Below are 26,656 nucleotides of genomic sequence, written 5' to 3' on the forward strand. Positions count from 1 at the left end.
AGCCCAGGGCGCGGGGATCCCCTGGGCTGCTGGGGGGGGGCGCTGGGAGAGAGCCCAGGGCCCGGGGGTCCACTGGGCTGGCCTGTCACTGAGCCCCACGTAGTGTGGATGGCCCTGTCTGAACATGCCCCGGGAGGCTGGGCTGCATGGATCCCGCAGGAGCCGGGTGAGTCAAAGCCATGCGCCAGCCCATGCCTGCCTGGGGGGGGGGCAACTGCGCCCGTGTGTCTGTCCGTCTGCCCCCCGGTGCGCACAGACAGACAGCGTCTCGCTCCCTGACTGTCTGGGGCAGGCGCGGGGGGCGACACCCACTGGCTGCAGGCGGCATGGGAGGCTGGCAGGGGAAGGGGCTGCGGTGCCCACTGGCTGTTTGCCCTGCAGGCCGTGCAGGGCACTGGAGGGGTCCTGGCCCCCACGGGGCTGCTGGCGTGGTCCCCCGGCAGCATAGGCGAGGCAATGCGGGCGAGACCCTGGGAGCGAGCTGTCTGCAGATACGGGCTGATAGAATGGGGCCTGGGCAGGCTGGGGGGCCACCCCCACTCTCAGCTGCTGCCTCCCTCTGCCCTGCACAGGTCACTTTAGGCTCCTGGAGCCCAGCTGCCCTGTCCCGCGGCTCTGTGGGGCGGGGCGCAGGCGGCCCGGGCGGCTGGAGGGGTCACAAAGCCAGCGCTTCAGACCAGTCAATAGGATTTGTAAGTGAAGATCTGACGATTGCTGGCGTGTTCGGAGCCGCTGTGAGCAGAGCTGCAGGGAGCCCAGCCGATCGATGGCTGGGAGCGAAGCAACCCCCCCTGCGTTGTTCACTCCCTGTCGCTCGGGGCTGGGGGGCAGCTGGCGGGTTGCAACCAGGAAAGCCCAGGTCACCGCACTGCCATGGCAGAGCCAGTGGCTAGTCCAGGCCCCAGTGGTGCAGGGATGGGCAGCGCAGCGTGAGCTTTGACGGAGGCGTGAAATGGGCACAGGCTGGCTGGGCTTATGGGGGTGTCCCACCAGCCTGGCCTGGGGAAGGGAGGGTCTGCACTGGGGGGACACTGTCGCTTAGCGAAATGCAGCCTCCACCTCCCCGGTTCCGTTTGCAGGGGGACTCGACAATGAATGGGGGAGGGCTCCGGGTCCAGCCGGAGCATCTCTGTGCTGTGCCGGTTCTGGGGGGGTGCCCCCCGTCTGTCTGGCACTCCCCCACTCTCCATGTCTCTTTGTCCGAGGAGGGAGCGTTCCCCGGGTAGCGCCTTCCCTTCCCATTCAGATTGTGTCGTGAGGCGGAAGCGCAGGCCCCATAAATTGCGCGTGTGTGTGAGACGTGCGGAGCCGAGGAGCAGCACAATGGCGAAGTGGCTGGCTCACCCCGGCACGGGCGCCTTTCACAGGGACCTTCCCGCTCGCCCCTCCCTTAGCCAGGCCCCGGTGACCCAGCCCCAGGGCTCCTAGCTCTGCCCGTCCGGTGTCCCTGGAAGTTCCCTTGTCACGCCCTTGTCAGCGCTGGTGTGACAGGCTCCGCCTGGTGCATCCTCGGTGGGGCTGTGCCCGCGGGGTTCTCCCCACCTGCGAGCCGCCCGGGCTGGATGGATCTGGGCTGTCCACCTCGGTGATAAAATGCCTGCCAGGAGAGACCACACTGGCCCTTCCGCCCCTCCGAGCCCCAGGGGAGAGGGGAAGGGAGGGAGGAACCCCAAAGTGAGCCGGCACCCCATAGGGCCCAGCATGGGGCACGACGGGAGCTGGCTCCCAGGCAGGGGTGGCTGCGGCAGTCCCGTTCCTGGGCGCGCCGAAGCGCTGATATTTATGGCCAGGCAGTGCGGCAGGTCGGACTTGCTCACAAACCGTGCGGCAAAGCATCAGGATTAGAGAGAAATGACGGGGGGCGTTCGGCTCCCTGGGCTGCGGGGCACGAATCCTGGCACCCCCGGTGGGATCAGCTCCTTGGGGGGCCTGCGAGCTCCTCCTTCCGGGGGAGAGTGCCAGCTGCAGCTGCTGCCCTGCTAATCCTTCCAGCCCCTTGGTCCTGGTGCGCCAGGGCTGCTGCGGCTCCTGCGTCCCGGATTGCCAAGGGGGTGAGCTGGGGGTGTGACTCCCCGAATCCAGCACTCGCCCCATCCTGAGGCTCCTGGCGCGCCAGGCTAGCAGCAGCTGTGTTTGTGTGTCCCCTTGGGGGGGGGTTACTCCCTCTGCTCCTCCCCCTGCCCCCCAGGCTGGTGTCTCTCCCTCCACAGGGGCATGAGGGGGTTATCCGCTCCAGCATCCAGTGCCCTGCCCTGGCCCCATCCCCACCAGCATCACAGGCCCCCGGGGCATCAGCCGCTCCCTTCGGGCCCTGACCACGCCCACTCGGAGCAGAACCGATTGCCCTTGCCCCGGCTGGGCACCTGCTGCTCCAGGCCCAGGAGTGACCACGTCAGGGTCCAGCTGCTCCCGGGCAGGGCGCTCTCTGCCTTGCCCGGTCCCTCCTCTGGGCCTCCATCCCTCAGAGCCCCCAGAGGGGAGGGGGTAACTCCTCACTGCACCTCCCCCCAACCGCCCCAGACCCTTAACGGACAATGCTGGGGACCCCACGACGGGGGCTGAGGGGCGCTGGGATGGCAGACCCCAGCCTCTGCCACCTGTGCCCAGGAATTGGGGGAGGGGGGCGCAGCACATTCTGCTTGGGGTGGGGGGGTTCTCTGCTTGCATCTCACCCCTGGCCCAACTGGGCCGGGCGTTTGGTCTCTCCGCCTGCGTTGCCCCGGCTGGTGCTTGGGTTTGCTGCCTGTCATCTCCCTGCCTGGGCAGGTGGGTTTGGCTTGTCTGTCCCCCACTCTCCGCGGGCAGAGGCCTGTGCGTGGCTGGCGCAGTGCTGGGCAGGCGTGGCTGTGACTGCAGCGCAGAACGAGCCTGGAAGCTTTGGGGCCGCTCCTGTGGAGGGGCGGCCTCGCGGGGGAGGGGTGATATGGGCTGCACCCCCACCCCCCGGCCATCATGCCAGCCCGGGCCTCGCAGACGCAGGTTCCTGCCCTGTTGACTCTGCTGGGGGTTGAACCCCTCATGGGGGGTGGAGTTGGCTCCTGGGGGCTCCTCCTTTTGCAGCGTTTCTGGGGTCCCTGGTGCGGACAATGGGGGAAGAGTTGCACATCGTGGAGTGGCTGGGTTGGACCCGGCTCTGCCTGGGTGCGGTGTACGTGGGGAGAGGGGTGCGGCTGCCTGGGGGCTCCGTCTCTGGCCGAGGCAGGTGTATGCTCCCAGGGGCAGTGGCCAAGGCCAGGCGGGGGATAAACGCAGCTGAACCCTGCGAGCGGCCTGACCGTGGGGGGCTCGATCTCAGTACAGGGCGCAGACCCCCCCCCCCAGGCCCCGGGTGGGCGACTGGCACCAGATGGAGCTGGATGAACTGGAGAGCGCAGCGGCAGCCCCTGGGGGCTAAAGGAGCCAAGCCCCAGCCAGCCGAGGGGGGCAGCCCATGCTAGACACAAATATTGGGGTGGGGGGATTCCAGCCACGGGGGGCTGGGCCAGGGGAGGCATCTCTCAGGGGACAGGAACCCCAGCGCCGTGGGTGGGGGCTGAGCTGGGGGAGTGGGTTCCCAGGGGTTGGGATGGGGGGGATGCCGGGCTCTGGCACATAAGGGTGGGTGTGTCTCTTGGCCAAGTGGCCATCGAGTGTGGCCCCCGGTGCTGAGCAGGGCCACGGAAACCTGGAGCATCCCTGGCAGGGCTTTGTCTGGGGGGGGGGGGTGGTCCCCCAGCCTCCCTGCTCCAGAGCGTAATTCGCCTTCGCGCCGGATGCCTGCCCTGCATCTCCCCAGCTGCGGGTCAGCACCTCCCTGGTGTGTCCTAGCTCCTCGTTGTAACGGCCCTTCCCGGTTCTGCAGGCTGTTCTCACTCCCCACCCTCCTGGCCCGAAGGTGCCCCGTTTTCTTGTCGAGGGCCCCAGGCCACTGGGCCCGCCTGTCGGCCTCCCCCTCCCTGCCGCAGGTCTGTCCTGTACAGGTGTGTGGGAGCCGGGTGTGGTGCTGTCATAGGCAGGGCGAGGGGGCAAAGGTGGCCGTTGGGGGCGGGCCTGTGGGGTTCCGGGAAGGGGACAAGCTGTGCTGCCAGGAGAAGGGGGAGGGGGGCACTGCCCCAGCGGGCTGGGGGGCTGCCCTAGCTAGGAGTACATGGCACGGCCTGAGCCAAGCGGCTTCCCCCGGCCCCACGGGTGCGTCTGGGTCAGCCGAGTCGCTGTCTCTCTCACGTCCCCTGGCTCCTGCCCCAGCAGCCATTGGGACATGCTCCTCCCCTCTCCTCCCCTGGCTGCAGCCCCTGCCTGCCCCATGCTTGCTTGGGGGGGGTTGCTGTGGGGCTCTGCCAGCCCCGCCCCTGCCCTGCCGTGGGGGCACAGGCAGCCTGCGGCCAAGGCAGTGCCCTGGAGCGGGTGCTGTGCAGGGCTGGGGGCCCCTTTGCTCCAGGGTGCTGGGCTTTGGGCTCCCCTCTTCTCGTCTGCGCTGCCAGACGTGGCTGCATCCGCCCCACAGGCAGGGCTCGGGGTGTCATTGGGCAGCCCGTCTGCACCCCCAATATGTCCATCATTTCACCCCCTGTCGGGGGGGGAGGGGAACCAAGCTCACCCCGAACGGCCACCCGAGGGAGGCCTGGTGCAGCCAGGGACTGTCCCATCTCCCTGTGCAGCGGGGTCCCTGGAGCTCCCCCCCTCCAACCAGCTGCATGGAGCCCCTCCTGCCCCTGTCTGTCAGTCTGGGCCGTCCGTACCCCTGCAGTGACCCCTCTCCTCCCACGTCTGCATGGTGCTCTGGGCAGACACCCTGGGTGCCGGGGGCGCGTCGGGGGAGGCCGGCAGGTCGCCCTGTGTGGTGAGTGTTGATCCCACCATCCCGAGGCCCAGCGTGAGAACGGGGGGGTGGGGATCTAGCTGCGCTGTGCCGAGGGGCGGGACAAGGACAGGTGCAGGGCTTGGGGGGCAGACACGGGGAGGGGGGTGGGGGGAGCCCAGTGACCCTGGGCATCCAAGTGTCTGGTGGCTTGAGCTGAGCGGGGGGCTGGTCGTGGAGCCCCCCAGGGCGGGGGGGGGGGGGCTTGGGCCTCGTGTGCAACCCCCCAGCAGCTGTTCAAGGCAGCTCGTCTCTGGCTGGTTCTGCGCTGAAGGCAGTGGGAGCGAACGAGGGAGACCCAGAGAGAGCCCTTGAGAGCAGCAGCCTCTCTGTGCGCTGGGGGTGGGAGGGGGCTGCTCTCTCCGCTAGCCCCCTGGCAGCGCTGTGCCCACTGGGGGGTCAGGGGGGCTCCTCTAATTGGAAGTGGAGCTCGTGGGTCAGACCAGTGACTCAGGAGCCAGGACTCCTGGGTTCTATCCCCAGCTTGGAGAGGGGCGTGGGATCCGGGGTCCAAGGAAGGTGCAAAGCATCCTCCGGGCAGAGGCTCCGGTGCGAGCCCCCAGCAGACAGCCTGGAGACTGTCCAGCAGTGGAGGGCTGGCTCCCGAGCTGGGAAAGGGCCAACAAGCGGATCCCTTCCCAGTGGAGGGGCGTGGGCAGGCAGCCAGGGTTACCGGCACAGTGGCTGGCCGTGTGCCCTGCATCACAGTGACCCCTGGGATCCTAGGGGGGAACTAGGGGTGCCAGGGGGCTGCCGCACCCCCTGGCTGGAGTGAGAGACCCTCTGCCCCTTCCTGGGCACCGGTCTGCCCTGTACTCCAGGCCCAGCCCCACAGATCACTGCCCTGTGCAGCACCGAGGCGGGTGGGGACAGCTGTGGGGGGAGCTCCTGGCTACTCCAGGGTTGGCCTTTCCCAGTGGGGGGCACTGTGGGGAGTTGGGTGGGGGGTGCTGGCTGTGGGGGGAACTGTGAGGAGAGGGTCTGCTGGGGAGCAGTCTCCTGGCTGTGGGGTGGGTGTTCCCAGCAGCGGGTCCTGTGGGGCGTGCTCCAGCGGGGGAGGGGAGGCTGTGGGGCACTAGCTGTGGGGCACGCTCCAGGGAGGCAGGGGAGGGCTATGGGGCGCGCTCCAGCGGAGGAGGAGGGGAGGCACTGGCTGTGGGGTGCGCTCCAGCGGGGCAGGGGAGGGCTATGGGGCACGCTCCAGCGGGGGGGGGGGGGGGGGGGGGGGGGGGGGGGGGGGGGGGGGGGCTGTGGGGCGCTGCTGTGCAGCCCCAGGCAGGGGAGGGTGATGTTTTCCACGTTACAGCCTGTAATTACCTCGCCCGGCCTGGCTGCGCAGCCCATCCCTGGGATCCCACGCACGGTGGGTGTGGCTCGGTCCTTGACTCAGGGCAACTCCAACATGGAGCCAGGCTCCTTTCCCTCCCCGGGCTCCCGCCGCTCGGAGGGGACTGAACGGTGCTTGGCCAGGTGGGCAGCTCTGAGCCACCGTACGCTGACATCCCTGTGGGGCACAGATCCCTTCCTGCGGCAGCCTGAGTGCTCCCTCCCGTGGCCGGATCCAGGGGCCCTGGTGCCCTGGCTGCTCCAGCAGCGCCTGGCCTGGCGGGCGGGAGTGGGGTGTGCTGGGTGCCAGGCTGCGGGAGGAGCTGGTGCCCGTGGGGTTCAGGGTGTTCACCGAAAGTGCCCAGTGAGTCACGGCATGTTTGCAGGGCTTGGTGGGGGGAGGAGGGTGCTGCTGCATGGCAGGGGGTGGGGTCCGATACCAGGCCAGGCTGCAGGCTGATGACCCCTGGGGTTGGGGGCAGCCTATGCTTGGGGCTGGTGGGGAGGGGACTGGCGTGGGTTGTCCTTGCCCCGTGTGAGCACTGGCAGGGTGCAGTGGGCATGGGGCAGGCTGTGAGGGGGTGCACAGTGCCAGGGTGCCATAAGCATGGGGCACATGGTGCCAGGGTGCCATGGGGACAGATTGCAAAGGGGGTACATGGTGCAGGAGCCCATGGGCATGGGGCAGGTTGCTAGGGGGCCTGTGGTGCCAGGGTGCTGTAGGCACGGGGCGGGTTGCAAAGGGGCCATGTGGTGGTAGGGGCATGTGAGGGGGCACAGGGTGCCATGGACAAGGGGCGGGTTATGAGGGGACGTGTGGTGCCAGGGTGCCGGGGGCATGGGGCAGGTTACAAGGGGACGTGCAGTTCCAGGGTGCCATGGACAAGGGGTGGGTTGCAAGGGGGTGTGCGGGGCCGGGGTGAATCCGCTTGCTCCTGTCCGGGCCAGTAATTGAGTCGCTGCTTGTGGATTGATCGTTTAATTAAAACCCAATTAAAAAGCTCATTGATCTTGTTAGCAAAGCTGGGAAGGTTTGGGCTTTACCAGAGATTAAAAGGATTGTGGGGCCGCGGGGGTGGAGGTGGGCTCTGGGGAGCTGGGCCCAGGCACTGTGGGTGGGTGGCACTGCTCTCGTCACCCCCAGCCTTGACCCTCCACCCCCAGCCCCTCGGCCGACTGTCGGAGAAGCCTGGGATGTGGGGGGAGAGGGTGTGGCCATTCACGGGGTGCATGCGCGGTGCGTGTTGGTGCTGCACGCTGTGTGTGACTTGCAGATGGGCCAGGAACGTGTCCGTGTGCTCGCGGGGGGGGCTCGGCGTGTGCACGGCTCTGCGGTGACAACGCGTGTTGCATGCACACCGTGTCTGGAGCACCGTGTGCGCGTGTGTGGCTGGAGGGGTGTCTGGGGGGCTGCTGGCGACCGTCTGGGCTGTGCTCCCCGGTGCTCGGTGTCTGTCTGGCAGCGGGTCTGTGCTGCCGGCTTCACCTGACCCCGCCGGTCGATGCGGATTTGCCTCTGGCTGCCGCAGGACATGGCTGAAAGGGGCACGTAAATCAGTGGCGCTTTTTTGTTCCCCGGTCAATCGATGAGCCCTGGCTGCACCGACAGGGCCCAGCTTCCGGAGCCAGACAAAGGGGCTGCCTGGCTGGGGAGGGGTCGCCCGGGGTCTCCGAGGGGCCTGAGCTGGGCCCTGCAGGAGGGGGGTGCCGGGGTGTCCTGGCCCCAGGGAAATGAGCGCTCCCTGCGCCACCCAGGCCCCCTCCTGGCTGTGCCACTGCTCCTTGGCTTCAGAGAGTAGCTGTCCCCTGGGTGACATGCCAGGGCCAGCCAGGTGCGTGGTGCTGGCCCGGTCGGGGTGGCCCGGCTGCTGGGAGCGCTGCACTGCGCCATGCGTTCGCCAGCGTGTAGCCGTCCGCCCGCGTTTATCGCACAGATGGGAGCAGAGCAGCCGCCAGGCTGTGGCTTGCCAGGTAGCCAGTGTGCTGTCGGCGCCGGGCCCAGGCTGTGCTCAGGAAGGGTCCACCGGGGGAATCCATCTGCCCGGCTCCGACAGGAGGCCGGAAGGTGCCACTGCCTTGCAATGCTCTGTTCCAGAAACGCAGCCGTGCAGAAGTGATGCAGCCCATTCCGCTCCTGCGCTTAACCCTTCGCGCTGCCTGCAGCCGGGGCGTCCTGGAGACTGTCGGCCAAGGTCGATCATGGCCTGGGGGGCAGGCCCTGGAACGGCAACCGCGGTTTGTGCAGCGTTTGGGGCTGCCTGCCCCCAGGGTGGGGGTCCTGTGTGGGAAGGGGCCGGGGCACCCCTTCCCCGCCAGGATCTGGAGCAGGACGGGGCTGAAAGCGGAGCCTGTGAATGCTGCCTTCTCGGATTGGGGCACCCCGGGCCCGGGTGCCCTCGGGTGCCAGGGCTGGGCCGGGCTCTTGCTGAGTGTGTCTGTCCCAGGCGCTCCCCGGTCGTGCTGTGGGTGCAAAGCCCGGAGGGCAAATAGGGAGCCGGGACTCGGTGCAGCGTGAGCCGTGGTGGGAAGCGGCCTGTTCATTCCGGATTCCTGCCCACTCGCCTCTGGGGCTCAGGGCATGGGGCGATGGACCTGTGCAGGAGGGAGGGGGGAGAGTCCCCTGGTGGGTCCAGGGACGTGGGGCTGTGGAGTCGGCTGCTGGGTGTGGAGCCCTGCTGGGGCTGCCAGGTTAATGGGGGCAGACGGTGGCTGGGGAGCCGCAGCAGCTTCTTCTCAGCATCTGTGCAACGTGCCCAGGATGCATCACCGAATTTGGGCCGCTGGTCGGCTCATGAGCTTGCCTGGGCCGGGTGCTGGCGGGAGCGTGACGTGAGCCCTGGCCCAGGCCCCCAGCAGCAGCTTAGTGTGAGCCTCTCCGGGCCAAAAGACTGACCTAGAACATGGGGCAGGAACCCTGGCTGCAGGGGGAGATCCCGGCTATGCTCCAGCTCCTCCCAGCAGGGGGCGCTGTGGGGAACGGGGGGGGGGGCTGGTGGCGGGGGGAGATCCGGCTACCCCAGCCCCACCCAGCAGGGGGCGCGGGGGGGGGAAGGGGGAGTGGTAGCTGCAGGGGGAGATCCTGGCTATGCCAGCCCCGCCCAGCAGGGGGCGCTGTGGGGAGCGGGCGGGGGGAGTGCTGGCTGCAGTGGGAGATCCCGGCTACCCCAGCCCCTCCCAGCAGGGGGTGCTGTGAGGAACGGGGGGGGGTGCTGGCTGCAGGGGGGGGTTCCGCCTACCCCAGCCCCTCCCAGCAGGGGGTGCTGTGGAAGCTCCCAGTACCTCCGTCGAGTACAGGCGCTCTCACCCTTGCTGCCCCATTGAACGCCTGCAGACTCCCCCAGCCCTGCGAGGGGAGGGGCCCTTGGAAGCCACCCGGCCTCGCCCCCGGTACACCACAGCACGGCGCCAGTGGCACACCAGCCCCGCCACCCCGGCAGCCGGTGCTGGAGGCAGATGGCAGCTGGGAAATGCCCCCTCCCCCTCCAGGGACCATGGCCTCCCTGCAGGGCTGGCGTGGGGGCTCCTTAACGAGGCTGTTTATCAGGAGCTGGCTCTAATGGGCCCCTGTGGGAGGGGCGCTCTCCTGGGGGTCGGGGCCAGCTCTAGGGCAGAGCGGGGAGAGGCCGAGCAGCCCGAGCAGGGCCTGGAGCAGATGGAGGCTGTTCTTCTTGCCCCCGGTGGCTCCGTCCTGGGCTGTGGGGCCTGGGGGCTTGTTCCACGGCTGGGCCCGGGCAGGGGCCCTGGGGGCCACCAGCCAAGACATGCAGTGAAACCTGCCGGGGAGATGGTGGGGGAGCGGGGCTCCGGGTGGTGTCAGCCCAGGGGCCTAGTCCAGCAGGACCCCCGGCTGGTCAGTTGGGCTGGCGCGCTCCTGCCTGCCGCACCGGGTCCCACGCGGAGTTAATTACACGGTTCTCTCAGGGCTTCAGGGCTGTTTCTTTAATAACGAGCCTTTTTCTCGTTTCACACTACATCAAAGGCAGCACATGAAAGGTCTCTGGCTCCACGCTGGGGCGTCACCTTGCTGGCGCTGTGGGAGGAATTACCCATCAGCGCCAGGCCTGGCTTTGGGCCCTTGCTCGGTGGGGACTGGCGGGGCTATGGGGTCTTTGCACCGTGTGGCATTCACCGGGCCAGGCCCTGCTCCTGCTGCCCAGCCCGCCCCCTGGTCCCTATTGCTTCACTAGGGACTCCCCCGCCACTGGGCCAGATGGGGTCGCACAGGGTGAGCCAAAGCCCCACCGGTCCCCCCAGCGCCCGCAGGCCCCCTCCCCAATAACTGCTGCCTGCCTCTGTGCCCTCATCTGCTGGGAGGGGGTCTGCCTGAGCCCCGAAGGGGAGCACCCAGGGTAACCAGGCACTGCCACGGGCGCTAGGAGAGACGGGTGATCGATGATTGGGGGGCAGTTGCTTGGGAAGTTGGAGGGGGGGGGGAAAACTGGGTCACTGTGTCTCCCTGGAGCTCCGGTATGTCTGGGGCAGGGCACCCGTCCAGCAATGTTGGCATGAATCTGGCTTCCACGGGCCATGGCTTGCTGCTGAGCACACAGAACTCCTGGGTTCTCCTAACGCCTCCTGTGCTGGGGGAGTGTTCACCATCCGCCCCTTTGCATCAGTAGTGGCTTGGGGCCCACATGAGATCCAGGGTGGGGGAGGGGATCCAGCCTGGTGCCTGTCTGGGGGTGTCCTATCCCAGTCCCCAGCTAGGCCACTCCATAGCATCCAGCGCGCTGCGTTCGGGGAGGCAGAGACGGGCAGGGAGTACAGGGGACGGACCCATCTGTTTGGCACTTGGCATTGCTGCTCAGAGAGACTCTCTTCACGGGCTCAGGGAGGTAAGAACGGCCATCTTGGGTCCAGCTAGCCCTGACAGCGGCCGGTGCCAGATGGTTCCCAGGGAATGAACAGAACAGGGCGTTATCCAGTGATCCATCCCCTGTCGTCCAGTCCCAAGTTGAGGGACACCCAGAGCATGGGGGTGCATCCTTGACCGTCCTGGCTAACAACCATTGATGGACCAACCTATCCTCCAGGAACTTGTCCAGTCTTTTCTGAACCCAATTGTACTTTTGGCCTGAACAACATCCCCTGGCAATGAGTTCCACAGGTGTGTTGTGTGAAGTACTTCCTTGTGTGTTTTAAACCTGCTGCCTGTTAATTTCATTGGCTGACCCCTGTTTCTTGTGTTATGTGAAGGGGTAAATAACACTTCCTTCTTCGCTTTCCCCACACCAGTCGTGATTTATAACCCTCTGTCATATCCCCCTTAGTCGGCTCTTTTCCAACCTGAACCAGTTCCAGATTTTATCTCTGCTCGTAGAGAAGCTGTTCCATCCCCTGATGGTTTTTGTGGCCCTTCTCTGCACCTTTTCCAATCCTAATGCATCGTTCTGTGATGGGACAGGCCTTCTGGGCACAGAGAAGGGCTCCAGGTGGGCTTGGCCTGGGTGTTCCTGGGAGGGGGTGAGCCGGTGGTTCAAGTTGGGGACCTGCCCTGACATCCATTGCACAGCGCCAGACCCTGGCTCTGTGGTACGGGGCCAGCAAGCGCCGGAGAGGGCAGCAGGGCGGGTTACTGGGAGAAACAGGGCAGCTTGGCTCCATTCGCCCTGGGGATCAAGGGAGTCAGGGCGGTTCTGCTGGGGGAGGGCAGAGAGGAAAGAGCACAAGGGGTGTTTGGGAGCCGCTGCCCCGTGCCAGCTGGGCATGGGGTATGGAGGTTCGGCCTCCTTTGTTTGAGCTGCCGGGGCGTGTATCCATGTCTCTGTCGCTGGCTGAGCTGTGTGGAAGGTTCTCCCCATCCCCCAGTGGGGCGCAGGGGCCTGGGCAGGGGCTGGTACAAGCATGGAAACCCTGGGTGCCGCTGGGCTCGGTGCCCTGCCTGCAGATGGCAGGCCTGGGCCGCCCGCGGGAGGAGGGTGAAGCGAGAGCGGCTGGACGTCTGCTGCTCTGGCCGCCCCGGCTGAGCAAAGCCCTGCACCCCCGTCCCCCTGGCAGGGCAGGGTGGAGCTGGAGGTTGGGAAATGGGGAGCCCTGGCCCTACATGGCCCCGCGGGGGATGCACTACAGCTCCCGGGACGAAGCAGGAGGGTGGAGGGGGAGGCTTGCAGGGAGCCAAGCACAGACAGATTGACAGCTCTGGTGTCCCACTCCTCTCTGCTCAGTGCACCCGGGGAGCAGCGGGAGCAGGGAATGGAGTGGGGGACGCAGTGGGTGAACCCAGGGTAGGGCTTGGACCTGCCCCTCCTGCACCCCACCTGGCAGCACCCCCAGGAAAAGCTAGCCTGGCCCCCTGTTCGCATGTGCAGAGCAGGGACACGGCCAGACACTGGCCGGCCAGACACCCTGGCTTGTGCCCAGCACTGCCTAGAATATTCCTGTTCCTTTCCGGCCACCTCGCTAGCAGGGCGACGGAGACAGAGTGGGAGGCACTGTGATACGAGCCGGGGCTGGAGGGATCCCGCGCCAGGGAGGTGAAGAACGCAGGAGCTGCGCTGAGCTAGACACTGGCTTGGGCCGATGGTCAGAGTCCCCACGAGCTAGGAGGGGGCCGGGGCCGGGTGGGATAAGAGACAATTCTGGCGGTACCGGGGGCATGGCCAGGGCAGGGCGCGAAGGGGAGTGCGTGGGGGTTGTGCCAGCATCTCCTAGCCTGGCCAGGAAGCCTCGCCTGGAGCAGGGCTTTGTGGACTCAGTCCCCTCTAACCTTCTTGCCCCATTTCCAGCAGGCCCTATTCAGCTGGGCCGGGTGGTGCCCGGGCATGCGCCAGCCTGGAGGAGCAGATTGCTGTGTGTTGGGGAGTCAGTGCCTGTCATAGAGATGTGGGGCCAGGACGGGTGGGTTTGAAATTCCATTGCACGGCCCGGCTCTGTTTGGGACTTGGACGCAGCTGGGACAGAGCGGGATGGGATTGATCGGGTGGGGGCCGGGACAGCGGGAGGCCAGCAGCAAACACTCCGGTGTCCCCAGATGGGCCCCAGGGCGGTCAGGGCCATGGTGTAGGCCCATTGGCTGAGTTCCCAGGCTCCTGCTCGGACTCCGGGGTTCCACTCGTCTGGCCAGCGCTGGGAGCAGGGAGCCTAGAGCCGCGGCTCCGGTCCGTGTGCGGAGCTGGCACCTCGCGTTGCCTGTTCCCAGCGGAGCGCAGGAGCGGCGGGTCAGCGTGTTGGCTGGGAGGATTATCCAGGCCGGGGTTTCAGTCGGGCCCAGATTAGAAGCGCCGGAGTCTCTCCTGAGTGGATCTGAGGGGATTGCTGCCGTAATCGATGTAAATGAGGCTCCCGCAGGGCCACCCTTTACGGGATTAACGCAGTAACGGGATTAGCTGGAACAGGGTGAAAAATCCTTTCTCTGAGCCGCGGCGTGTGGCAGGGCCGGGAACCCCCCCTCCTCCGTGCCGCGCTGCACTCCAGAGTGGGGGCTGGCAGCTGGGGCCCCCTCCACTCCTCGCCAGCTCCCTGGGGTTGGGCAGGAGAGCTCTGGGGTGTAGCCCGTTGGGCTAACATCCCTTTGTGTCCCCTGCTTTGCATTCTGTTCGGGTTGGTTCTGTTCAGCAGCGATGCAATGCCCCTCCAGGCCTGTCTCCTGGCTACAGCACCAGGCCTGTATGGCCCCATGGACACCCCAGTACTGGGGAGCTGGGAACAGAGTCAGCCATAGCCTGGGCTCTGGGGTAAATGGAGGGGGCAGCGGGACCCGCTGGGGGTCATTGGGGGATACTGTGAGCTGGGGCTGGATGGGCCAGTGGCTTAGGGGGGACTCCCGTCTCACCCCCTCTATCAGCTCATAGTTCGAAGGTGCCATCGCTCCCCCCAGCCTGCCCCGTTGCCTCTCCCGAACCCCTGGGGTGCCAGGACTCCCTCCTCGGCCATGCCGCCCGGGGGGGTGGGGGGGTTCGGCCCTGTGCGGTGAGTGCAGTGGGGGGGTTGAGTGAGCCGGAGGGCTGCAGGTGGCAGCCTGTGTCCGAGAAACACAAGGGACCCGGGTGAGGGGGGGTGGATGCTCAGTGGGGGGCGCTATTGAGGAAGGAGCTGTGGGGGGGAGGGGAGCTGCTCCTGCGGGGTGTGGGGCTGTGAGCCCCGTGGGGGGGGGGAGAGCTCTGTGCAGCCATGGGGTTGGCAGGAGTGGCCCATCGCTCTGCCCCGTGGCAAACGCCCACCCACGGCCCTCGTTTACGGCTGGGTCGCTGCTGGTGCCCAGGGCAGCCCACTGCCAGCGTCTTCCCGCCCCTGCTGCGTGTGTCCCCCCCCAGGCCCTGGTGTGTCTCTCATGAGCCTCTGACCGGGGTGGGCCGCACGGGGCTGTTGCCAGCTCTGGGCCCTGCAGGCCATCAGCCCTGCCCCACACACAGCGAGAGCTTGGGGGGGATCCGGCCCACACCAGACTTTGGGGTGGCCGTGTTGATGGCAGAGGCCAGGTGTGGACTGGACTGGAGCCCCCACCCCTCCCCACATCAGCGCCTCCTGGGAGAGGCTGGTTCCCTCGTTAGACGTGTCAGGGGGGGCGGTAAATAGGGCGCTGGGAGGTCACAGCATTGGGGAGGGGGTCAGTTCTGGGACACCGGTGCCCAGCGTCGCTCCGTGACCCTGGAACGTGGTGCTGGGCCACGTTAATCTCTGCTCTGCGGCAACCTCCCACCGAGACCCATTAGCCGCAGCGCGGGCACCATGGAGGCAGCCCCTGTAGGTCTGGTCTGGGGGGGGCATGGAGCGGCTGTGTGTGGATTCACCTGGGGGAGCTGCCTGGCAGCTGCTTTAGTGCAGGGGGAGCCTTACCAAGACCTTGGTCTTGGGCTGTCAGAGCCCATGCAGGGGGGCAGGGAGGTGCCCCTCGATTCCAACCCCCAGGCCCCTGCTCCCCCCGACAGCTCTGCCGGCGCCCCTCACTCCCGACCCGCAGCCCCTCTCCTGAGTTGCTGCTCAGACGGATCATGGTGGTTTTGATGCTGGTTGTGATTCGGTGCCTGGTGTCTGCAGGGGCAGGCAGGTGCCTGAGCAACTCCATGAATGTGAGGATCGGTGCTGCCTCTAGTGGCAGCTGGGAAAATGTTCCCCGTCAGGCCCCCCCTTCTCCACCCTGCCCTGTGCCCAGGCCCTGACAGCTGGGTCCCTGCCCCCCGTCTGAGGTCTGTCCGTGCGGAGGTGGTTTGTACAGGCTGGGGGGGGTGGGGCGGTTTTGAGCACAGGGATGTGGGTGTGAGTCCCTTCCCTGCAGGTGTGGGGCTGGGCCAGGGGCCCTGGGTGGGGGGTTGCATGGCAGGGTGGGGGCCCTGGGTGGGTCCTGCCTGCCCCCTGACACTTGCTCTCCCCCCAGCCTGCACCGGGAGGGCTACACGCTGCAGGTGAACGTCAACGACTACCTGGACATCTACTGCCCACACTACAACGACTCGGTGCCCACGCACAGGATGGAGCAGTACGTGCTCTACATGGTGAACGCCGAGGGCTACCGCACCTGCAACACGAGCCAGGGCTTCAAGCGCTGGGAATGCAACCATCCCCACGCGCCCCACAGCCCCATCAAGTTCTCGGAGAAGTTCCAGCGGTACAGCGCCTTCTCGCTGGGCTACGAGTTCCACACCGGCCACGAGTACTACTACATCTGTATGTGGGGGTCTGGGGGGGCAGTGGGGCCAAGGGGGGCCAGCAGGCGGTGCTGGGGGGGCAGTGGGGCCAAGAGGGGTCTGATGGGGGGGGTCCTGCACCACCCCAGGAGGCGGTGCAGGGAGCAGCCTGGGGCGTTGCACGGGGAAGGGGGGTTGGCTGGGAAGCCCCATCCCCTGGGCAGAAATGCCCCTTGCTCAGCTCTGCCAGGCTTGTGCACCGAGCCCGGGGCAGCTGCAAGACCGGAGCCGCCTCTGCAAAGCAACGGGTTCTGCATTTTATTCAGCGCTCCCTCCCCAGCCTCTGCCTGCAGCCCCAGGGCACCAGGGGGTGGGCGACGGGGCAGGGCCCGGGGGGGGGGCAGGTCCTGCGGGGGGGGAGCAAATCTGCAGCTGCGGTGTGGCCCCATGGTGCCCCAGCAGCCTCCCTAAAGCCATGCCAGGCTCCCCCTAGGGGCAGCAGCCCCCTGCCCTGGCTGGGGAGGGCCCTGGGGGCAGGTGTGGTCTCAGGGCTCCCTCATTCTCTTGCAGCAACCCCGACACACAATCACCGCCGGGCCTGTCTAAAGATGAAGGTGTTCGTGTGCTGCGCCTCCAGTGAGTACAGCCTTGCACATGCGTGTGCAAATGCCCGGGGGGTGGGGGCAGGTGAAGGGGCAGCGTGTCCGTGTCCAGCGGGGGCTCTTGGGAGGGGGTATCGGGCGTGGGGGCAGCCCCAGGGGCAGCGGCTCCCCTGGCTCGTTAGTGCAGGGGGCTGGGGGTTGGCCCCTGGGCTGTGACTCTTCTCTCCTGCCTGCAGCCTCGCACTCCGGGGAGAAGTCGGTGCCCACCCTCCCGCAGTTCACCATGGGGCCCGAGGTGAAGATTGAGGACTTGGGTGAGTGCAGGGCACCAGCGCAGCAGTACAGCGTGGGGCACTGCCCCCCACAGCCAGCACTCCCGCCCCACCTCCACAGCGCCCCCTGCTGGAAGAGGCCGGGGTCGGACTAGCCAGGAACTCTTTCTCCCCCCCCTCCCGTGCTCCATCTTGCATCCCACAGCGCCCCCTGCTGGGAGAGGCCGGGGTCGGACTAGCCAGAAGACCCCCCACACACACACCCCCACACCCGTCTGAGCAGCACAAATGCCCCTGAACTCCCGTGTAGGGTCCCGGCCCGGTGGGAACCTGTCCACGCTGCGGAGCTCGGCTCTGCATCCTGCCAGCCCTGGTGGGGGGGACTCTGCCCCATCCCGCGTGGCCCCTGCCACCCCCGCTCACACTCTCTCTCTCTCTCCAGATAACTTTAACCCCGAGAACCCCAAACTGGAGAAGAGCATCAGCGGCACCAGCCCCAAGCGGGAACACTTGCCACTGGCCGTGGCCGCCGCGTTTTTCCTAATGTCGCTCTTGGCCTCCTAGCCTGGCGTCGGCCGGCCGGGGGGGCCTGGGCCTGGCTCTGGCTCCACACAGCAGCTGCCCCCGCCCCCGGCGCTGGGACTCTGACAGCGGCTGTTTGGAAAAGACAGAAGGGGGCAAGCCGGGGGCAAGCCGGGCCCCCCACCGCCCTGACATGGAACCGCGAGGCCCTGCTCTCTGCGCTGCTGTAGCCGGAGACCCACTTGAGCCCCCCCACCGTGGGGGGGTGCGGCAGCAGACGCCAGCCTGGGCACCGGAGGATGTAGCCTGCCCTGGGAGCTGCTGCGTGAGGACAAGGAGGGAGTTTGCCCCCCTCACCCGCCTGAGCGCAGGATCTGCCCCCGGACTCCAGCGACTGGCTCCTGTGGGGACTCAGCTCAGCCCTTCTGGGAGTGGCGCATCCTGCGTCACAGCCCCCACCGCGTCCTGGCTGCCTCCTGCCCCCATGGCAAATGCACGGGGCGTCTGTGCCCACAGCCCCTCTGAGCCGTCCCATCGCCTGGTGGCTCCACGTGGCTGGGCCGGGGGCTCTGTGGTGCCAGCCGGCCCTGGCCGTGGTTCGGGAAACCCAGGCTGCGGGCTCCCTCCAGACGCTTGGCCGGGTCCATGTACCCTGCAATGGACGAGCAGCGCCAGCCCCAGTGCGCGGGCTGTGGGGGGCAGGGCTCCCCAGGCCTGGGGGCTGTACATACCTATATAGAGAGCTATACATCCTGTACAGAGAGCGGCTCTCGAGAGAGATCTGTCTATAAGGCCCGTAGGCAACAGCGCGGGCCCTGGACCGGCCTGTACATAGTCAGAAAGTGTTGGATTCTCCTTGTCTTCTGTGAAGACCCAACCTATGCAAACGCACAGACACTTTTTGGGGGACAAAAAAGCAACTCGCCCTTTTTTTCAAGTGCTTTGGCTGGTGATTTTCATATTCTGCTCTTAGTCTATAAAAAATAAAAGGATTAAAAAAAACCAACCCCTGGGCTGCTTGGATTGGGGCCACCGGGTCAGGTGCCCTCGGGCGCAGCTGGCAGAGGCCTTTGACAAGCACTGCCAACTTCCCGGTCCCAAGGCAGGCCCGCCCCCCCCCTTCCCGGCTGGGCCCTCCCACCTTTACAGCTCCCCTGGCCCCCTTGTGCGTGACAGCCCTGTGCCCATGCCATCCCCGTGCCTCTGCCAGGCCCGCGCAGCTGGCGGGCTCCGCGCGGGGGCGGCGCCCCCGCCCCCCCGGGGGGCGGGGGGGCCCGGGGGGGCCCGCCCGCCCCCCCCCCCCCCCCCCCGGCTCTCTGGGGGCTCTTGCTGGCTGCGTTCCCTGGCCCCTGCCAGGGGGAGCGGGTTCAGTCCAGGGCAGGGCCCTCCCTGTGCAAACAGCAGCTCAAAGGGCTGCCCGCCTGCTTTGTCTGTGCACAAAGGGGCCATTCATGCCCCCGCGCTCAGCGCCGGGCGCCTGGGGCTGGCTGGCAGCGGGAGGTGACTGAGCCGCCCGGTACCTGCTCTGCTCCTTGGGGGGTGGGAGGGTGCCTGCTCCAGCTCCCTGCCCCCCTTGGCTCCTGCCTGGTGCGGGGGGCTGGGGGTGTCTCCAGTGGGGGCTGCCTTGGACTCCTGTGGGCCGGGGCTGGGCTGGCTCATGGGGAGAGTGGGCTTGGGGCAGGGCACTTACAACCAAGCACCCAGGGTCTCCTGTCACCAGGGACCTGGCGATTCCTGGCCCAGAGCCCAGCACGGGAGCACCAGCCTCAGGTAACACTGGGGGGCAGGGAAGGTGGGGCTGGCCCCCCAGGTAAAGGGGCTCCAGCACTGCAAGGGGGGAGTGAGGTAGGGAGGTGCAGCCCCCTGGGGGAGGCATAGGGCGTGGGTGGGGGCTGGGAAGGTGACCCGTGGCACCTCCATTGGGTCCTTGCTCCATCCTCATTGCCCCAGACCCTGACGTGCGGCAGGGGTGCTGGCTGGTCCCAGGGTACAGCAGCCTCTTGACACCCAGTCCCCAGGGGCAGCGCTCCCTTGACCGCTCTGGCCGGTGCCAGGCAGGTGTGGGTGGGGCTGGCTGATAACGGCAGAGTCGGGGACGCTGGGGCCAAGGCAAACCAGGCCCTTCGAGTCCAGCAGGGCCCCGCCTGGGGGGCGTGCTGCCCCCCCCCCCCCAGCCTGGCGAGCTAGCAGGAGGAGAGGAGCAGAGCCAGGGGAGGGGGCAGCGGAGTCCCATGGCAAACCCTGGTTAGCCTCTGGGTACGGAGGGGCTGGAACCGGGGGGCTGCACCCCTGGCTTGAAGCGGTTCCCAGCGTATTCAGGGTTGGTTTGGTTCAGTGGCTCTCAGCATCCCTGCCTGGGTGTGTCCGTGCGTATGGCCACTCGTCTGTCTCTGCGCATGAGCATATATGTTGTCACGCAGACGAGCATGCGTGTCATTGCGTGTCCCTGCACAGGACCACTGCTCTCCCTCACCCAACCCCTCCAGTGACCCCAGGCCTGGCAGAGGTGGGAGATGTCCCCTCTGCATAAGAGCTGGCACCCAGGGGTGCTGGGTAAGTGGCTCCCCCAACCCAGAGGGGCTCGGCCCAGTCGGGGTTGAGGGAATGCACCAGGTGGCTCCTTGGGGCCCTGGTGCTGGCAGTGCCCATGGCAGAGGTGCCCATGGCAGAGGTGCCCAGGTGCTGACTCGCAGCTGCATGGCCGCTGTACCTGGCACCCCTGGCTGGGTCCCATGGGGAATCCCCAACTCCCCAGCCAGCCACCCCCACACTGGCCCCACTCCCTGTCTGGGCAGGTCGGTTGGGCTCCGGGGGAATCCTGCTCCTCCCTGCCCTCTGGGCAGCAGCATCCCCCCCAGGCCCCAGCTTTTCCCCACTTTCCTGCTCGCACAGGGCCCCCTGCTGCCCAGGGACCTAGGAGTAAGTCGCTCACCCTGGCCAGGGCTCCCTGCCCCCTGGGTGGGTGGGGGCAGGGACGGGAAGGCAGGGAGCGGATCTTTGCCCTGCCAGTGTGTGTGGGGCTGGCACAGGGCGGGAGGGGGGAGCTGTCACCACACCTCCCCTTCAGAGTGGCTTGGGCAGGAGGGGGACTGGGCCAGGCCCTACACACCTGGGCCCTGCTGTTGGCACCGGCTTGGTTCGACCTGTTTAAACTCCTCCCTTGAATGCAGATGAGGCCTGGAGGGGCCCTGGACCCCCAGGGCAGGCCCTCATTCCCACCTGCAGCTCTAGGGGCTCCCAGACAGCTGCCTTGGCCAGCCCCACAGCTCTGACACCCTCCCCTATGCAGGGCCAGGGCATTCGAGGGACAGCGGCTCCTGGGGGCATGGCTGGGGGGGGGAAGGTTCCCTAGTTTGCAAAAGCCTCTGTTGGGAAGCTCAATCCAACCCCAGCGTCTGAGCCCCCCCAGTGCTCCTGCCCTGCCCCCTACGGCACCCCCTGCTGGGAGAGGGGATGGCGGGGGGGTCCTGTGGATAATGTGTCCCCGACACTGTTCCCTAGTAACACCGTAGCCTTGTGGGAGGAATCTCACATGGCCCCGCTGGCTGACACAGACCTGGCAGGATGCTGAGCCCCCTCCACGGGCTGACAGACCCTGGTGGGATGTTGGGCCCTGGCCTGGGGCTGAGACCAGCAGCTGGGGGAAGAGGAATCCGGTCCCAGGATCCCAGCTCCAGCAGCTGGAAATTCACAACGTGAGACTACAAAGCCATTGCTACCTCCAACCAGCGCCTGCCAGGAGGGCAGGGCCTGGCTGGGTGTCGGGGCGGCGCTGGCCTGATCCTAGGGACAGCTGGTATCTTGGGCACAGGGGTGCCCATCTGCTGTCACCGGGCCCGGTGCTGCCCCGTGGGAGGTGCTCTCTGGAGCCTGCCACCCCATAGCTCCCCACACACAGCAGCTGCCCCAGTGGGGCCGGCCCAGGCTTGTCTGGGGCGTGGGGAGGAGACGCAAACCTGCCAGACAGGTCCTGCGGGTGGATGCTCCAGCCAACAGCGCTGCGTAGGGTGAATGGAGTTTACCTCTGGCTCAGCTGGGGAGCGTGGTGTTTACTCACACCTGGCTACACGGCCACCCTGACGGCCCTGCGCCTCCTGGCCTGGCTCGGCGGCGCAGCCGGCACAGGCCCTGTGGCCTGTAAAAACCTGCACCCAGCCAGCCGGTGCTGCGTCAGGCCTGGTGCGTTTGCCAGCCCTAAAGCACAAGGCCTTTGTTGTCTGCGCCTTTACGTACTAGCCTAACCCAATTCCCCATTAGGGGTCTCTGCATCTCGGGGCTGGCCTGGCCTGGAACCCCACAAACTTCTTTTCCACCCCTGGCTCCTCCAGCGAGCAGGTGCTGAGCGCTGCTGGGGCCTAGGTGCGGGGGGCGCACCCCATAGCTGCTATTGGACTGGGGGTGCTGCTGCCCCTGTTGCTCCAGTGGGTATGGACCGGGCAGGCCCTTCATCCCTGCCCAGAAGCGCCCGCCTCCCCCCCGGCGGGATAACCCTGCTCCTCCCTGCCCCGTGTCGGGGGGAGCCCTGCCACTGGGAGCTCAGTTATAGTGGGGGCCGCCCAGCGCCCAGCGGGGGAGCAGCCTCTTGAGGGGCGGGAAGAGCCGTCTTCCCCCGGGAGCGGAGTCAAAGGAGCAGGTTCCGCAAAGCCAGGCTGGGCATGCAGCCCTCTGTCCGTCCACGGGTCAGACTGCGAGCTGCTGACGTAACCAGGGGGGTCATTTCACAAAGGAGAGGCAAGCGCTCTCCTCCCTGCTGCTGGCCCCTCGGCCTCCGCCATTCTCTGCTTCCCGCCGTCCCACTCTCCTCCTGGCTGGCATGGGGCTCCCCTTCCCCATCCCCACCTGGCCCGCGGTGGAGAGGCCTCCCAGGGGGAAAAGCCTGCGATTTGCAGTTTGTGTGTGTGTGGGGGGGGGGGGATTGCCTTGGTGCTGGGGAGTGGGGGGAGCTGAGTTACAGGTCCTGGGGGGAGTAGCAGCTCCACTTGCAAAATCCCTTTTGCAACATGCCTGGAACTTGGCTCCTTTCCCCAGCCTGGCCTGGCCCAGGGCCCCCCAGCCCTGGGGCAGCCCCATGCGCTCTGCAGGACTCGGGACGCCAGAGCAGGTTGCAGCCGTAGGGCCCTGCTGGGCTCCGTGGCCCCCAGGAATTCAGTGGCACAGCACCCCCTGTATGGGTGTGAGCTGGGTATGGACCGGGCAGGCCCTTCCAGACCAGGGGCTGCCCGGGGATGCCAACGAGTCACCTCCCTGAATGGTGCGCGCCCTGGGAGTGGCCCGGGGGGGCCCTGAGGAGCTCGGAGCCCCCATGTCACCATGCACACGTGCCCTAACCTCGCTCTCATGGGGAGGGGCAGCCCCTGTCTGGAACCCGCCTTACCCAGAGAGCTGGAGGGAAGACCTGGGGGGTGGGGGGCCTTGGGAAGCTGGTCCCAGGTTCTTCTCTGGTTGGGAGGGGGAGGGGAAGGAGCCACAGACCCACCCGGGCTGGGACCCTGCTGCCCTGTAACCCTGGGTGGGGGATGAGGAATGGTTTGCACAAGGGCCCTGCTGGTACCAGGCTGGCAGCAAGGCCTGTAGGGCAGCTCGGGCACCAAGCCACCAGTCAGCCAGTTACATCTCTGGCACGTCAAGGAGACTGCCCCCCCGCCCCGGGCCCCATGCCTCCCTGGGCCCGCCCCATGCCTCCCGGGGCCCGCCCCCTGCGCAGGCTCCCATGTAGTGCCAGCCCCGGATCTCAGCGACCTGCCTGGCTGCACGGAGCACGCAGCAGCCATGGCCTTTGCTCCCTAATTAGGTGCTGGGACAGCCCCCGCGCCACGCCCCCCCATGTCCCCCAGACCCAGTTACCTCACCGCCGGCAGTGGCCAGCTCACACCTGGGCTGTCTGCTCTACCTGATAAGCTATAAATAGCCTGCAAAGCGCAGGCCCTGGCCCCTTGGCCACCGCCCACTGTGTGTGCCGCACGTCGTGTTTATGTCTCGCACTATTTACACCTTGCACGCTCACCTTTGTCCTGCACACGTCGCCTAGCGTGTGAAGGGAGAGTCATGTGAAGAGAGCGTCATGCCCGAGCGGGCATTGCCCTGCCCTGGCACTGACCTCACCCTCACCCCCACCCAGCCGGGCTGGGCCCCCCACGCAGCAGTGACCCCAAACCAGCCCTGTCCCGCTCATGTGCTTTGCCCAGCGCTGCTTCTGCCCTGGCAGCACCGGGGAGGGGCACCCTCCCCCTGCCAGCACCCAGACTGCTGGCCTCTGGATTTGTTGGCGGGAGCTCACCGCGCACCCCAAATCTCTCCTGTATTGGAAAGCCAGGGGCTGCCCATACCATCACCCCCTTGATCCGCCTGCTATGGGGCACGGGCCTCGCCATGAGGCCCTGAGCTCCCACCCCATATGGCCATCCCCACTTCACTTGGGGCTTTGTCCCCCCACCCCCAGCCCTGAATCCTACCCCCCCACCCCCACAGAGCAAATGATGAGGCCTGTGGGTCCCCAGCTTCCCCCGCCCCCCCCAGCAAGCGTGCATGGCGTGATGGCCTTGGAGTGAAATCACAGCCATAAATCCTCGTTATCACCAGGCTACTGCTGGCCATGGGGGAAGGTCGCCCCAGCGCAATCGGGGGAAGGGCTGCTGGGAACCTGCCGGGCTCTGCCTGGCCTCAGCTCACCCATTGTTTGTGCCAGCGCTGGCCGTGCTGTGGGGGGCCTGGCTGCGCCTCGTCCCAGGCGTGGGGTGTCCAGGTGCATTCAGGCGGGAAGGGGCCCATCTTGGCTTAGTGTGTCTGGCTCTTTCCCGGGGCAGAGGCCCAGGGAGCTGGGCAAAGGCTGGCATGATGAGGTCGTCTCACAACTCCCTTTGCCCACCACTTCGATTCCTGACGGTCTCACCACCAGGACATCAGGGCTCTGTCAGTGGTTCAGGGGAGGGGGGCACCTGGGCGTCAGGACTCCTGGGTTCTATGCCTTATTGTGACCCTGACTCTCTGTGTGATCCTGTCCCCACTTTGTGCCTCAGTTTCCCCTGTTAGCTGTACAGTGGGGCTAACCCCTCCGTTGCCCTGGGGGATGTAGGGTTAAAGCACTTTGCGCTCCATGCGGGCCACCCCGAAGGTCATTATTGGGAAATTACAAATGCATGCAAGCAGGGGCAGCCCAAGTCAAGCCAGCACCAGCTTGGTGGGAGCTGGAGTCCTGCTAATGCAGTGATTAAAAGTTATGGGCTGACTTCAGGGCTAGCTGTGAATAGGGAAGATGAAAGAGGCCATGGTGAGGGCCCCCCGCCACGGGAAGCTGCAGCCAGCAATGGTACCTGGGTGCAGATGCAGACGGGTCAGGTGCTGGGGTCTGGGCAGGCAGGGGGGCCCTTGCTGTGGGATCTGGGGGATCTGGCACCTCGCAGACCCTGGGATAGTGGAAGGAAGGCCTGGCTCCAGGCTGCCCCCAACAGCCCCGTTCTGTGGCCATCGCATCCGGCTGCCCACGTGACATGCACATTCGAGGGATGCCCTGTGGGATCTGGGTGCTAGACCCTGACCGGGGCATGGCCCAGTGGCAGGTGACTGGCGTGGGAAGGTGTGTCAGGACCCGCTGCCCTAGGGAGCCCGGTGACAGCCACGGTGCCAAGACTCAGAGGTGAAGTTGTCTTACCAGGAGCTTCCAGCGGCTCCAGGGACCAATCCCAGCATGGCTGCCGCCAGCTCCAGGCCGCCTGTGCCATGTGGGGCATGCAACATTACCCACAATCAATGGCTCATTATGTAATAAACAAGGGGAAAGTTGTTTTGCAAACCTGGCTGAGTTATCAGCTCACAACACTCCGGCGAAGCATCGCTCGGCGAGGCTTAACAAGAATGGATCGGTGTTCGGGGCAGATGCAAGGTGATAGCACGCAGCCATGCGCCTGTCAGGCAGCTACAGAGACATGGCTCTGGCCTGGATGCGGGAATGGCTCCCCCAAGGGCCCCAGCGCTGCAAAGCCCCAGCCCCAGGCCGAGCAATCTCCCTTTGGCAAAGGGATTCTACTGGGAAGGCATTGCACAATATCAAACAAATGGAGAGCAAATAGGAGGGGGTGGGGGAGCTGGCATGTTTGTGGCTGGAGAGAATAGACATGGCTGATAAGGGGGGAAAGGAGGTGGGTGCCTGTTATCCAGCCGCCTGCCTATCAGAATCTCGGCTCTGTCCCCTGCACCTTATCAGCTGCTCCCCAAGCCCCATTTATCCAGATGTTTTTGATGTCCCCAAAACACATCAGATAAAGCAGGTTCTCTGGGAGGTGTGGAGGGACAGCAGGAAGGCAGGCATTGCCTGCAGGCCAACTAGCCGCTCCCCAGGATCCCTTCACCCACCACTGAAATGCAGCCGCCTCCGGGCCAGGGAGGGGTAGCAGTTCTAAGGCCACCCGCTTAGCCAAACCACTGGCAAAACTCCCACTGGCTTCAGTGGGGCCGGAGTTGGGCCTTAATCGGTGCCCAGCACCAGGCCAGGACTGTCTGGCCAGGAAGTGAGGAGCCCTGTATCCCTGCAGCGAGCAAGGGCCGCCGGGGCACCTCAGAGCTGGGGCTCAGCTGGGAGCCTGGCGCTCACCCCTGACCGAGTGGCTGGCAGGCTGCCCGCAGTGCCGGGCTTGTGCTCGCTCGGGCGCTGGGGAGCCGTGTGTGGGCACCCAGCGCAGGACACAAACCTACCCCCAGAGATCAGACCCAGCTCCCGCGGCCGTGTTCCCAGGTGCCTGGTTTGTGTTACTGTGTGAGCTGCTGTGTGTCAGGGTGTGTGTGTGTGTGTTGCCTTGTGCTGTACTGTGTGTTATTGTGGTATGGCTGTTTGTGTGTGTCACTCTCTGGGTTGTTTTGCCATAAGTGTCTCTGTGTGTTGTCCTTTTGCTATCTCCCTGTTGTCTAGTGTGGTGCTGTTCTTTAGCTGTGTGTGTGACGCGGTGCATTATCATTGTGTTGTGTGTTCTGTGGCTGTGTGTGTGTTGTTATGTTGCTCCATATTGTGACTGTATTGCTCCATGTGCTATTGTGTTACTCTGTGTTGATTTTGGTTTGCTCTGTATGGGTGTATTGCTCTGTGTTGCTGTTGTGCTGCTTTGTGTGTTGCTCTGAGTGTACTGCCCCATGTGGTGGTGGTGTGTTGCTATAAGTGTTCTCCTTCATGTGTTGGTGTGTGGTTCTGTGTGGTGGTGGTGTTGTCCTACTGCCCAGGGGTTGCTCTGTGTTGTTGTTGTGTTTCTTTGTGTAGCATTGTGCTGCTCTGACTACACACCCCATGTGTTGAACCGCCCCGTGTTGTTGTGTCTCTGCGCTGGGGGCGGGCCGGCTCCTCCCGCCCAGGGCGGTCCCGGTACATAAGGCGGAGCGCTGGGGCGCCTTGCCCGGCACACAACGAGCCACTGACCGGCCCCATGGCGCTGCACTGGGCGCCCCTGCTCGGGTTGTGTTGCTGGCTGGCGGCCGCGGACCGGCACCCGGTCTTCTGGAACAGTTCCAACCCCAAGTGAGTGCGGGGGCTCCGCATCCTGCCGGCCCCGG

At 66.3% G+C, this 26,656-nt stretch overlaps 2 protein-coding genes across 3 annotated transcripts in view; both read left to right on the forward strand.

Annotated features, from left to right (window-relative positions):
- Positions 1-18,084, forward strand: part of EFNA3 (ephrin A3) — a 19,504-nt gene extending 1,420 nt beyond the window's left edge. The window contains exons 2-5 of one of the 2 annotated variants that reach the window (XM_026658124.2): positions 15,477-15,766; positions 16,297-16,362; positions 16,565-16,642; positions 17,043-18,084. In XM_026658124.2, the coding sequence (XP_026513909.1) occupies positions 15,477-15,766; positions 16,297-16,362; positions 16,565-16,642; positions 17,043-17,164 (556 nt within the window). In that variant the 3' untranslated portion in view covers positions 17,165-18,084. The remainder of the gene's footprint in view (positions 1-15,476; positions 15,767-16,296; positions 16,363-16,564; positions 16,643-17,042) is intronic. The other variant, XM_026658125.2, reaches the window with a different exon arrangement.
- An 8,305-nt stretch (positions 18,085-26,389) lies between these two features.
- The window catches only part of EFNA1 (ephrin A1), a 6,088-nt gene continuing 5,821 nt past the window's right edge, over positions 26,390-26,656 (forward strand). The window contains exon 1 of the mRNA XM_026658094.2: positions 26,390-26,621. Coding sequence (XP_026513879.1) covers positions 26,530-26,621 — 92 coding nt within the window. The 5' untranslated portion in view covers positions 26,390-26,529. The remainder of the gene's footprint in view (positions 26,622-26,656) is intronic.

The sequence above is a fragment of the Terrapene carolina genome, unplaced genomic scaffold (assembly GCF_002925995.2).
Source record: "Terrapene carolina triunguis isolate 2854851 unplaced genomic scaffold, T_m_triunguis-2.0 Scaffold397, whole genome shotgun sequence".
NCBI classification, from domain to species: domain Eukaryota; kingdom Metazoa; phylum Chordata; order Testudines; family Emydidae; genus Terrapene; species Terrapene triunguis.